At 50.7% G+C, this 13033-nt stretch overlaps 1 protein-coding gene across 8 annotated transcripts in view; it reads right to left on the bottom strand.

Moving 5' to 3' along the window:
* The window catches only part of LOC135512047 (ribosome-binding protein 1-like), a 54675-nt gene that overhangs the window by 14591 nt on the left and 27051 nt on the right, over positions 1 to 13033 (bottom strand). For all 8 annotated transcript variants that reach the window (XR_010451361.1, XR_010451360.1, XM_064933651.1 and 5 more), the window contains exons 5-11: positions 11584 to 11741; positions 11029 to 11151; positions 10514 to 10666; positions 10247 to 10365; positions 4903 to 5056; positions 2045 to 2162; positions 66 to 247 (exon numbers count right to left, since the gene is read on the bottom strand). Coding sequence is in view for 6 of the 8 variants with exons in the window: in XM_064933651.1 (XP_064789723.1) it covers positions 66 to 247; positions 2045 to 2162; positions 4903 to 5056; positions 10247 to 10365; positions 10514 to 10666; positions 11029 to 11151; positions 11584 to 11741 (1007 nt within the window). In the remaining 2 variants the exon portion in view is untranslated. The remainder of the gene's footprint in view (positions 1 to 65; positions 248 to 2044; positions 2163 to 4902; positions 5057 to 10246; positions 10366 to 10513; positions 10667 to 11028; positions 11152 to 11583; positions 11742 to 13033) is intronic.

The following is a 13033-nucleotide window of genomic DNA, read 5'->3' as shown; positions in this document are numbered from 1 at the left end:
AGAGTGTGCAAGTGCTGGTTGGGAGCAGTCTAGGCGCTTACCCTAACCCTAATCTGACAACTCACCTCCGTGTCCTCGTCCACGTCTCTGTTGTGGCTGGCCTCCAGCAGTACGTTGATGGATTCTACCTGATCCTCCAGTTGTCCCTTCTCCAGCTCGGTCTGCTCCAGCTGGGCTGTTAGGGCTTCCACCTGGGCACTACGCTCTTTCAGATCAGCCTCTATCCTGCCCAGATGGACCTGGATGTCTGGGGGGGATGGCAGACAAAACTCACTACAAGCTATATATTTATAGAGCATCAGCTGTTCTGGACGACTGTGATCACGCTCTCTGTAGCCGATGTGAGCAAGACCGTTAAACAGGTCAACATTCACAAAGCTGCGGGGCCAGACGGATTACCAGGATGTGTACTCAAAGCATGCGCAGACCAACTAGCAAGTGTCTTCACTGACATTTTCAATCTCTTCCTGACCGAGTCTGTAATACCTACATGTTTCAAACAGACCACCATAGTCCCTGTGCCCAAGAAAGCGATGGTAACCTGCCTAATTACGGCCCCGTAGCACTCACGTCGGTAGCCATGAAAGGCTCACGTCAACACCATCATGCCGGAAACACAAGATCCACAGATGACACAATCTCAAATCGCACTCCACACTGCCCTTTCCCACCTAGACAAAAGGAACACCTACAGTGGGGCAAAAAAATATTTAGTCAGCCACCAATTGTGCAAGTTCTCCCACTTAAAAAGATGAAAGAGGCCTGTAATTTTCATCATAGGTACACTTCAACTATGACAGACAAAATGAGGGGAAATGACAACAGTGGTAGGCCTGATCACCGACAACGATGAGACAGCCTATAGGCAGGAGGTCAGAGACTTGGCAGTATGGTTGCCAGGATAACAACCTCTCCCTCAATGTGATCAAGACAAAGGAGCTGATCGTGGACTACAGGAAAAGGAGGGCCAAACAGACCCCATTAACATCGACGAGGCTGTAGTAGAGCGGGTTGAGAGTTTCAAGATCCTTGGTGTCCACATCACCTACGAACAATCATCGTCCAAACACACCAAGACAGTCGCGAAGAGGTATCACAACACCTTTTCCCCCTCAGTACAGACTAAAAAGATTTGGCATGGGCCCCAGATCCTGACCGGTTGTGTCACCGCCTGGTATTGAAACTGCTCGGCATATGACCGTAAGGCGCTACAGAGGGTAGTGCATATGGTCCAGTACATCACTGGGGCCAAGCTTCATAACATCCAGGACCTATATGCACTAGGCAGTGTCAGAGGAAGGCCCAAAAAATTGTCAAAGACTCCAGTCGCCCAAGTTATAGACTGTTCTCTCTGCTACCGCATGGCAAGCGGTACCAGAGCATCAAGTCTAGGACCAAAAGGCTCCTTAACAGCTTCTACCCCCAAGCCATAAGACTGCTGAACAATTAAACAAATGGCCACCCGGACAATTTACATTGACTGACGCTCCCCTTTGTTTTTACACTGCTGCTACACGCTGTTTATTTTCTATGCATAGTCGATTTACAAATGACCTATACTAACCTGTGCCCCCGCACATTGACTATGTACCGGTACCCCCTGTATATAGCCACGTTATTGTTATGTTATTTTCTTGTGCTACTTTAAGATTAGTATATATAAAAAATATATATAATAATCACTTTAGTTTATTTCGTAACTATTTCTTGAACTGCATTGTTGGTTAAGGGCTTGTAAGTAAGCATTTCACAGTAAGGTTGTATTTGGCGCATGTGACAAATCAAATTTGATTAATGCTGTTCAATCAGTAGATCTTATTCACTGCAATTTTGAAGAATAAAATACAATTTGTTAAGGTTGGCATTCAAATAACGTGACTATAGCTATTCCGATTTCTTTTGGTCGGTTTATTTAATCTGACGGTTCAATTTAATGGTCGAATTTGAGGAAAGTTTGACATTGACTTCAATTGAGCATTTTCGCTTCATACTCGGTTAGTCCACTGGAATTCAAACAAATATGGCCGAAACGTGAATGTCTTACCTGAGAGGGAGGTAGCGTCCTGCTGGGCTTTCTCCAGGGTGCTCTGTGAACTCCTCAACTCTTCACTAACCTCCTCCAGCCTCCTCTGCAGCACCTGCTCACTCTCTACATGGCTGGCCTGAGGTAGAGTAAGACATATTTTAATATTCTGTAATACTACAGTAAGTATTGTGACAGAATGCTCAGGGTAAGATATGACCACAACTAGAATGAGATTGTATTTCTATGATTATAACAGTATGACATTATTCCCAGGGTCTGGCCTGAGGATGAAGGGTGGGGGTGCATTATATGTTACTAACCACCAGAGGGCAGCATAGGCTAAATACAAAACATATCTACAACATTATTATCCAGCTACAGAGACTTAGTAATAGGTATACAACTGGTGTGTTTGTGAGAGAGAGCGAAAGAGAAAGACTAAAATCTGGAGGGCTAATGATAGTGACATGTGTATATTCACTAATAGGCATGTAACATTCTGTTGATAAACCTCATAACTGGTCCAGAAGGACATGATAATTAAATGATTAATTAACATGAACTCTTGACTGCCAGGAAGTAAAACATTGACTCACTGACCCCATAATAGTACACACACACACACACACACACTTAGGATTTACCGAATGGACTAAACACAGCTTGTGTCTAGGCGGCAGGGTAGCCTAGTGGTTAGAGCGTTGGACACGTAACCGAAAGGTTGCAAGTTCGAATCCCTGATCTGTCGTTCTGCCCCTGAACAGGCAGTTAACCCACTGTTCCTAGGCTGTCATTGAAAATAAGAATTTGTTCTTAACTGACTTGCCTAGTAAAATAAAGGTTAAAAAAAAATAAAAAAAACTTTGCTTGGGCACATAGCATCACATTCCATCTGGTGCCAGCCAGCCAACCAGTCAGCAACCAACCTGCCAGCCAGCTAGTCATTCAGCCCCATTATTGTGTGGCTGCATTCCAGTTCAACACACAGCTCTATGATTTCAAGGCCATTAGAGACCCAGCCGCATCACAGGAGCATGAGACGGGTGGGGTACCAGCCGGTAGCGAAGGCTTTAGAGGGGTGGGGGACCAGCCGGAGGGTAAGGCTGTAGAGGGGTGGGGGACCAGCCGGTAGCGAAGGCTTTAGAGGGGTGGGGGACCAGCCGGAGGGTAAGGCTGTAGAGGGGTGGGGGACCAGCCGGTAGCGAAGGCTTTAGAGGGGTGGGGGACCAGCCGGAGGGTAAGGCTGTAGAGGGGTGGGGGACCAGCCGGTAGCGAAGGCTTTAGAGGGGTGGGGGACCAGCCGGAGGGTAAGGCTGTAGAGGGGTGGGGGACCAGCCGGTAGTGAAGGCTTTAGAGGGGTGGGGGACCAGCCGGAGGGTAAGGCTGTAGAGGGGAGGGGGACCAGCCGGTAGCGAAGGGTGGGGGACCAGCCGGAGGGTAAGGCTGTAGAGGGGTGGGGTACCAGCCAGTAGCGAAGGCTTTAGAGGGGTGGGGGACCAGCCGGAGGGTAAGGCTTTAGAGGGGTGGGGTACCAGCCGGTAGCGAAGGCTTTAGAGGGGTAGGGGACCAGCCGGAGGGTAAGGCTGTAGAGGTGTGGGGTACCAGCCGGTAGCGAAGGCTGTAGAGGGGTGGGGGACCAGCCGGAGGGTAAGGCTGTAGAGGGGAGGGGGACCAGCCGGTAGCGAAGGGTGGGGGACCAGCCGGAGGGTAAGGCTGTAGAGGGGTGGGGTACCAGCCAGTAGCGAAGGCTTTAGAGGGGTGGGGGACCAGCCGGAGGGTAAGGCTTTAGAGGGGTGCGGTACCAGCCGGTAGCGAAGGCTTTAGAGGGGTAGGGGACCAGCCGGAGGGTAAGGCTGTAGAGGTGTGGGGTACCAGCCGGTAGCGAAGGCTTTAGAGGGGTGGGGGACCAGCCGGAGGGTAAGGCTGTAGAGGGGAGGGGGACCAGCCGGAGGGTAAGGCTGTAGAGGGGTGGGGGACCAGCCGGAGGGTAAGGCTGTAGAGGGGAGGGGGACCAGCCGGAGGGTAAGGCTGTAGAGGGGTGGGGGACCAGCCGGAGGGTAAGGCTGTAGAGGGGAGGGGGACCAGCCGGTAGCGAGGGGTGGGGTACCAGCCGGCAGCAAAGGCTTTAGAGGGGTGGGGGACCATCCCGTAGCTAAGATTATAGAGGAGTGGGTAAGGCGAAGGCAAACTGGCAGTTCTAGAACTCGGGTGTAGCCTTGCAGTTCAACATACCCGTGGATATATTGGATTCCTAATAACATTTTCCTTCTACAGACTAGCTAAATCTAGTGCAATACTATATCAGCTATGTCATGACTGTCCTGTGAGTATCCGGATGGGTCGGATTAGCTTTGCAGTAGATGACTTCAGCCAGACTGGTGGTGGGTTGACAGTAAATCAGGGATTAGAACGTTCAGTTTTCTCCCTCTCCAAATTCACACAGGAATGTACCTTTGTTTCACAGACATTTCTCGCTGAAACTCTAACACGTTCTGAAGCGAATACTGGAACGATATTTCTAATATAGAACATGGGGAATCATTTTTATTTTTGTACCTTTATTTAACTAGGCAAGTCAGTTAAGAACAAATTCTTATTTTCAATGACGTCCTAGGAACAGTGGGTTAACTAACTGCCTGTTCAGGGGCAGAACGACAGATTTGTACCTTGTCAGCTCGGGGATTTGAACCTGCAACCTTCCGGTTACTAGTCCAATGCCCAATGTGTGTCTGTGCGTCCGTGTGCATGTGTGTCTGTGCGTCCGTGTGCATGTGTGTCCATGCGTCTGTGTGCATGTGCGTCTGTGCGTCCGTGTGCATGTGTGTCCATGTGCATGTGCGTCCGTGTGCGTGTGTGTCTGTGTTTTCCAGTCCTACCTGCAGTAGAGTAAGTTGTTTCTCTACAGAAGACACCTTAGTCTCCAGCCCTCTCTTGACCTTCTCATCAGCTTGAAGGCTCTCACTCCTCTCCCCCAGCTCCTTGGTCAGTCTGGCACAATCCTCTCTCAGCTTGGCAAGCTCTGCATTCTGTCTGAGGAGAGAAGAGAGAGGGAGGCCAGGTCAGTCAGGAAAATACACTACATGGCTAAAAGTATGTGGACACCTGCTCGTCAAACAGCTCATTCCAAAATCATGGGCATTAATATGTAGTTGGTCCCCCCTTTGCTGCTATAACATTCTCCATTCTTCTGGGAAGGCTTTCCACTAGATGTTACAACATTGCTGTGGCGACTTGTTCACATTCAGCCACAAGAGCATGAGTGAGGTCGAGCACTGATGTTGGGCGATTAGGCCTGGCTCGCAGTCGGCGTTCCAATTGATCCCAAAGGTGTTTGATGGGTTGAGGTCAGGGCTCTGTGCAAAAATAGCCCCAGACCATTATTCTTCTTCCACCAAATGTAACAGTTGGCACTATGCACTTGGGCAGGTAGTGTTCTCCTGGCATCCGCCAAACGCAGATTCATCCGTTGGACAGAGATGTTGAAGCGTGATTCATCACTCCAGAGAAAGCGTTTATCCTGCTCCAGTCCAAAGGCGGCGAGCTTTACACCACTCCAGCTCATGCTTGGCATTGCGAATGGTGATCTTAGGCTTGTGTGCGGCTGCTCGGCCATGGAAACCCACTTCATGAAGCTCTTGTGCTGACTTCACTTCCAGAGGCAGTTTGGAACTTGATGGTGAGTGTTGCAACTGAGGACAGAGGATTATTACCTGTTACGCTCACAGAACGGCAGTCCCTTTCTGTGAGCTTGTGTGGCCTACCACTTTGCAGCTGAGCCGTTGTCGCTCCTAGACATTTCCACTTCACAATAACAGCATTTACAGTTGACTGGGGAAGCTCGAGCAGGACAGAAATTTGACAAACTGACTTGTTGGAAAGGTGGCATCCTATGACGGTGCCACGTTGAAAGTCACTGAGCTCTTCAGTAAGGCAATTCTACTACCAATGTTTATCTATGGGGAGTACATGGCCTCATGCTCGATTGTATACACCTGTCAGCAACGGGTGTGGCTGAAAAAGCAGAATCCACTCATTTGAATGGGCGTCCACATACTTTGTATGTAGTGTACCTCAGAGCAGGCTTCACAGTAGACAGTCTCTTAGACACTAATCCTAGACCTAGTAGTCCTAATTTACTGCGTTCCATACGAATTTAACAAATCTCCATTCTCAAAACTAAACGTATTCTTCGTAGTGGCAAATACTAAAACGTTTTGGGACAGGGGCCGGGAACCCACCTACTTGCTCTCTGCCTGGCTGGTGGCCTGGTCCAGGGTTAGGGTTTAGGTTAGGAACAGACACCTACTTGCTCTCTGCCTGGCTGGTGGCCTGGTCCAGGGTTAGGGTTTAGGTTAGGAACAGACACCTACTTGCTCTCTGCCTGGCTGGTGGCCTGGTCCAGGGTTAGGGTTTAGGTTAGGAACAGACACCTACTTGCTCTCTGCCTGGCTGGTGGCCTGGTCCAGGGTTAGGGTTTAGGTTAGGAACAGACACCTACTTGCTCTCTGCCTGGCTGGTGGCCTGGTCCAGGGTTAGGGTTTAGGTTAGGAACAGACACCTACTTGCTCTCTGCCTGGCTGGTGGCCTGGTCCAGGGTTAGGGTTTAGGTTAGGAACAGACACCTACTTGCTCTCTGCCTGGCTGGTGGCCTGGTCCAGGGTTAGGGTTTAGGTTAGGAACAGACACCTACTTGCTCTCTGCCTGGCTGGTGGCCTGGTCCAGGGTTAGGGTTTAGGTTAGGAACAGACACCTACTTGCTCTCTGCCTGGCTGGTGGCCTGGTCCAGGGTTAGGGTTTAGGTTAGGAACAGACACCTACTTGCTCTCTGCCTGGCTGGTGGCCTGGTCCAGGGTTAGGGTTTAGGTTAGGAACAGACACCTACTTGCTCTCTGCCTGGCTGGTGGCCTGGTCCAGGGTGGTCCAGGGTTAGGGTTTAGGTTAGGAACAGACACCTACTTGCTCTCTGCCTGGCTGGTGGCCTGGTCCAGGGTTAGGGTTTAGGTTAGGAACAGACACCTACTTGCTCTCTACCTGGCTGGTGGCCTGGTCCAGGGTTAGGGTTTAGGTTAGGAACAGACACCTACTTGCTCTCTGCCTGGCTGGTGGCCTGGTCCAGGGTTAGGGTTTAGGTTAGGAACAGACACCTACTTGCTCTCTGCCTGGCTGGTGGCCTGGTCCAGGGTTAGGGTTTAGGTTAGGAACAGACACCTACTTGCTCTCTGCCTGGCTGGTGGCCTGGTCCAGGGTTAGGGTTTAGGTTAGGAACAGACACCTACTTGCTCTCTGCCTGGCTGGTGGCCTGGTCCAGGGTTAGGGTTTAGGTTAGGAACAGACACCTACTTGCTCTCTGCCTGGCTGGTGGCCTGGTCCAGGGTTAGGGTTTAGGTTAGGAACAGACACCTACTTGCTCTCTGCCTGGCTGGTGGCCTGGTCCAGGGTTAGGGTTTAGGTTAGGAACAGACACCTACTTGCTCTCTGCCTGGCTGGTGGCCTGGTCCAGGGTTAGGGTTTAGGTTAGGAACAGACACCTACTTGCTCTCTGCCTGGCTGGTGGCCTGGTCCAGGGTTAGGGTTTAGGTTAGGAACAGACACCTACTTGCTCTCTGCCTGGCTGGTGGCCTGGTCCAGGGTTAGGGTTTAGGTTAGGAACAGACACCTACTTGCTCTCTGCCTGGCTGGTGGCCTGGTCCAGGGTTAGGGTTTAGGTTAGGAACAGACACCTACTTGCTCTCTGCCTGGCTGGTGGCCTGGTCCAGGGTTAGGGTTTAGGTTAGGAACAGACACCTACTTGCTCTCTGCCTGGCTGGTGGCCTGGTCCAGGGTTAGGGTTTAGGTTAGGAACAGACACCTACTTGCTCTCTGCCTGGCTGGTGGCCTGGTCCAGGGTTAGGGTTTAGGTTAGGAACAGACACCTACTTGCTCTCTGCCTGGCTGGTGGCCTGGTCCAGGGTTAGGGTTTAGGTTAGGAACAGACACCTACTTGCTCTCTGCCTGGCTGGTGGCCTGGTCCAGGGTTAGGGTTTAGGTTAGGAACAGACACCTACTTGCTCTCTGCCTGGCTGGTGGCCTGGTCCAGGGTTAGGGTTTAGGTTAGGAACAGACACCTACTTGCTCTCTGCCTGGCTGGTGGCCTGGTCCAGGGTTAGGGTTTAGGTTAGGAACAGACACCTACTTGCTCTCTGCCTGGCTGGTGGCCTGGTCCAGGGTTAGGGTTTAGGTTAGGAACAGACACCTACTTGCTCTCTGCCTGGCTGGTGGCCTGGTCCAGGGTTAGGGTTTAGGTTAGGAACAGACACCTACTTGCTCTCTGCCTGGCTGGTGGCCTGGTCCAGGGTTAGGGTTTAGGTTAGGAACAGACACCTACTTGCTCTCTGCCTGGCTGGTGGCCTGGTCCAGGGTTAGGGTTTAGGTTAGGAACAGACACCTACTTGCTCTCTGCCTGGCTGGTGGCCTGGTCCAGGGTTAGGGTTTAGGTTAGGAACAGACACCTACTTGCTCTCTGCCTGGCTGGTGGCCTGGTCCAGGGTTAGGGTTTAGGTTAGGAACAGACACCTACTTGCTCTCTGCCTGGCTGGTGGCCTGGTCCAGGGTTAGGGTTTAGGTTAGGAACAGACACCTACTTGCTCTCTGCCTGGCTGGTGGCCTGGTCCAGGGTTAGGGTTTAGGTTAGGAACAGACACCTACTTGCTCTCTGCCTGGCTGGTGGCCTGGTCCAGGGTTAGGGTTTAGGTTAGGAACAGACACCTACTTGCTCTCTGCCTGGCTGGTGGCCTGGTCCAGGGTTAGGGTTTAGGTTAGGAACAGACACCTACTTGCTCTCTGCCTGGCTGGTGGCCTGGTCCAGGGTTAGGGTTTAGGTTAGGAACAGACACCTACTTGCTCTCTGCCTGGCTGGTGGCCTGGTCCAGGGTTAGGGTTTAGGTTAGGAACAGACACCTACTTGCTCTCTGCCTGGCTGGTGGCCTGGTCCAGGGTTAGGGTTTAGGTTAGGAACAGACACCTACTTGCTCTCTGCCTGGCTGGTGGCCTGGTCCAGGGTTAGGGTTTAGGTTAGGAACAGACACCTACTTGCTCTCTGCCTGGCTGGTGGCCTGGTCCAGGGTTAGGGTTTAGGTTAGGAACAGACACCTACTTGCTCTCTGCCTGGCTGGTGGCCTGGTCCAGGGTTAGGGTTTAGGTTAGGAACAGACACCTACTTGCTCTCTGCCTGGCTGGTGGCCTGGTCCAGGGTTAGGGTTTAGGTTAGGAACAGACACCTACTTGCTCTCTGCCTGGCTGGTGGCCTGGTCCAGGGTTAGGGTTTAGGTTAGGAACAGACACCTACTTGCTCTCTGCCTGGCTGGTGGCCTGGTCCAGGGTTAGGGTTTAGGTTAGGAACAGACACCTACTTGCTCTCTGCCTGGCTGGTGGCCTGGTCCAGGGTTAGGGTTTAGGTTAGGAACAGACACCTACTTGCTCTCTGCCTGGCTGGTGGCCTGGTCCAGGGTTAGGGTTTAGGTTAGGAACAGACACCTACTTGCTCTCTGCCTGGCTGGTGGCCTGGTCCAGGGTTAGGTTTTAGGTTAGGAACAGACACCTACTTGCTCTCTGCCTGGCTGGTGGCCTGGTCCAGGGTTAGGGTTTAGGTTAGGAACAGACACCTACTTGCTCTCTGCCTGGCTGGTGGCCTGGTCCAGGGTTAGGGTTTAGGTTAGGAACAGACACCTACTTGCTCTCTGCCTGGCTGGTGGCCTGGTCCAGGGTTAGGGTTTAGGTTAGGAACAGACACCTACTTGCTCTCTACCTGGCTGGTGGCCTGGTCCAGGGTTAGGGTTTAGGTTAGGAACAGACACCTACTTGCTCTCTGCCTGGCTGGTGGCCTGGTCCAGGGTTAGGGTTTAGGTTAGGAACAGACACCTACTTGCTCTCTGCCTGGCTGGTGGCCTGGTCCAGGGTTAGGGTTTAGGTTAGGAACAGACACCTACTTGCTCTCTGCCTGGCTGGTGGCCTGGTCCAGGGTTAGGGTTTAGGTTAGGAACAGACACCTACTTGCTCTCTGCCTGGCTGGTGGCCTGGTCCAGGGTTAGGGTTTAGGTTAGGAACAGACACCTACTTGCTCTCTGCCTGGCTGGTGGCCTGGTCCAGGGTTAGGGTTTAGGTTAGGAACAGACACCTACTTGCTCTCTGCCTGGCTGGTGGCCTGGTCCAGGGTTAGGGTTTAGGTTAGGAACAGACACCTACTTGCTCTCTGCCTGGCTGGTGGCCTGGTTCAGGGCATCTCTGAGGATGGAGTTCTCTTGCTGCAGACAAGCCAGCTGGGCAGTGGGACCTGACTCCAGCTGCTCCTGAAGACTGATGACCTGAGAGTAGGGAGGGACTTTTGACTTAAAGTTTTGGAATGCTTTGGAAATCTTTACATAACTAATTTAAAGTATACTGAATTCAAATGAGAAAAAGACAGAAGCTGACAGACAGAGACAGACCTGCATTCTATTCTATATACAGTACCTTAGCGGTGAGTTTCTGTGTCTGTGCCACGTGGTCCTGGTAGGAAGCCTGCATCCGAGCCTGTAGAGCGATCATCTCTTGCTCCCTGGACGAGAGCTGGGAACTCAGCCTGGTTTCCACACTGGCCACCTTGGACTTCTCAGCAGACAGCTCCTTAAGAAAAAGAAGAGATACAGACTGTCAGACAGCTCCTACAGGGACTGGGGTCAATTCAGGAAGTGATTCAAAATGTTAAAAATCATGAAAAAATTTAATGTGAAATTCCAAATCCCTTCCTGAATTGACTGACTTCAATTCGAATTGACCCCAACCGAGGCTCCTATACACAGACAACAATGGTAAAGAATTGTTCAACTCATCCATGGGAGGGGATTCTAGTTATGTGGTTAAATAAGTCGTATTTTCAGAGATATTCTCAATGAGTGAGAATGTGTTGTTTTTTTACCCAGTGAGTTCTCAGAGTCTGTTCTTGGCTGCGGTGACACACTCCTGCGCATTGTGTTTGTGCGTGTTACCTTGGTGAGTTCCCTCAGTCTGTTCTTGGCTGCGGTGGCATCCTCTTGCTGAGTTGCCAGCTGTTTCTGATTCTCCTCTAACTGTTTCTTCATCACAGCCACCGGGTCACCCTTCTGAGTAGCCTGAGTAGCATGCGCACACACACAGGAAGTTAGTCACAATCAATATCAAAATCAACTGTAGTGTATTTGTGAGTGTCTGACCAATCACCCATCCTCCTCATGCATGACGTGTGTCAGTGTCACCATCCCTCCCAGTGGTTTCTCCCGTCCCATGCAGTACCACCCCCCCACATCACACACACTCCCAGTCCAACCCCCTCAAATGACATCTCCCATCCAGTCCTGACCAGATTGTATTATATGCCCTGCCGGATTCCCTACCCTCCAACTCAAGCCTTACATTTGTCAACCCCCCTTCAACTCCACAATGGTATCTCCCATCCCGGGTCATACCACGATGTCATGCATGACGTCCTCCTCCCCAGAGTGATTTCATATCACCCCTCTCCAGCCCCCCCAACAGTATCTCCCATCCCCCACCACAGGTCATACCATGTGCCAGGTGTCTTGTCTGATGCCAGCCTTGTCAGACAGGATCTCTATGAGGCGCTGGGCCTCTCCCTGACTGATCACCATACTGCTAACGGTAGAGACCAGGGCCCTGTAGGGCAGGTACAGGGGGGAATCCAGACCAGAGTCCACTGGTATGGCTAAACAGAGAGCACGACAGGGAGAGAGATGTTATTACATATTATTACAAGCACCTAGAGAGTCAGATGCAACAAGTAAGGAGAGGAAATCATAGCTATTAATAAAACATCCTTCCCTACTGAGAAAAGCACTCATCAAAAAGGCAGTTACTGTGCACAGGAATACTATGTTGGCAGAACTTGGGAAGTTACGGGGTAAAAGGCCATGTTCAATATTCCTACTGTCTGACACAGTATGCCTGCCATCGTAAGATTGTGAGAACTCACAATCTCAGGGGAAGGAACTGGGCACTGTGGGCAGCCTAGTAGGGCATTCTTTTAGGTTTGGTTGATATTTGGCAGCTATCAGTTGTCTTCGTGGGGTGTTTGTGGGGTAAAAGGCAATAAATGAAGGCTAAATACAGTTGATATCGGAAGTTTACATACACCTTAGCCAAATACATTAAAACTCAGTTTTTCACAACTCCTGACATTTAATCCTGGTAAAAATTCCCTGTCTTAGGTCAGTTAGGAACACCACTTTATTTTAGAATGTGAAATGTCAGAATAATAGTAGAGAGAATTATTTATTTGAGCTTTTATTTCTTTCATCACATTCCTAGTGGGTCAGAAGTTTACATGCTACCAAATACTAGTTGAGTGTATTGCTTATAAATTGTTTAACTTGGGTCAAACGTTTTGGGTAGCCTTCCACAAGCTTCCCACAATAAGTTGGGTGAATTTTGGCCCATTCCCCCTGACAGTGCGGTTGTAACCGAGTTAGGTTTGTTGGCCTCCTTGCTCACAAACGCTTTTTTCAGTACTGCACACAAATTATCTACAGGATTGAGGTCAGGGCTTTGTGATGGCCACTCCAATATCCACATAATTTTCCTACCTCATGATGCGATCTGTTTTGTGAAGTGCACCAGTCCCTTCTGCAGCAAAGCACCCTCACAACATGATGCTGCCACCCCCGTGCTTCACAGTTGGGATCGTGTTCTTCGGCTTGCAGGCCTCCCCCCTTTCTCTCCAAACATAACGATGGTCATTATGGCCAAACAGTTCTATTGTTGTTTCATCAGACCAGAGGACATTTCTCCAAAAAGTACAATCTTTGTCCCCATGTGCAGTTGCAAACCGTAGTCTGGCTTTTTTTATGTCAGTTTTGGAGCAGTGGCTTCTTCCTTGCTGAGCGGCCTTTCAGGTTATGTCAATATAGGACTTGTTTTACTGGGGATATAGATACTTTTGTACCTGTTTCCTCCAGCATCTTTACTAGGTCCTTTTCTGTTGTTCTGGGATTGATTTGC

The sequence above is a fragment of the Oncorhynchus masou genome, chromosome 24 (genome assembly GCF_036934945.1).
Source record: "Oncorhynchus masou masou isolate Uvic2021 chromosome 24, UVic_Omas_1.1, whole genome shotgun sequence".
In the NCBI taxonomy this organism is placed as follows: domain Eukaryota; kingdom Metazoa; phylum Chordata; class Actinopteri; order Salmoniformes; family Salmonidae; genus Oncorhynchus; species Oncorhynchus masou.
Note: the sequence above shows the minus strand (reverse complement) of the source record. Positions and strands in the feature narration are given on the sequence as shown.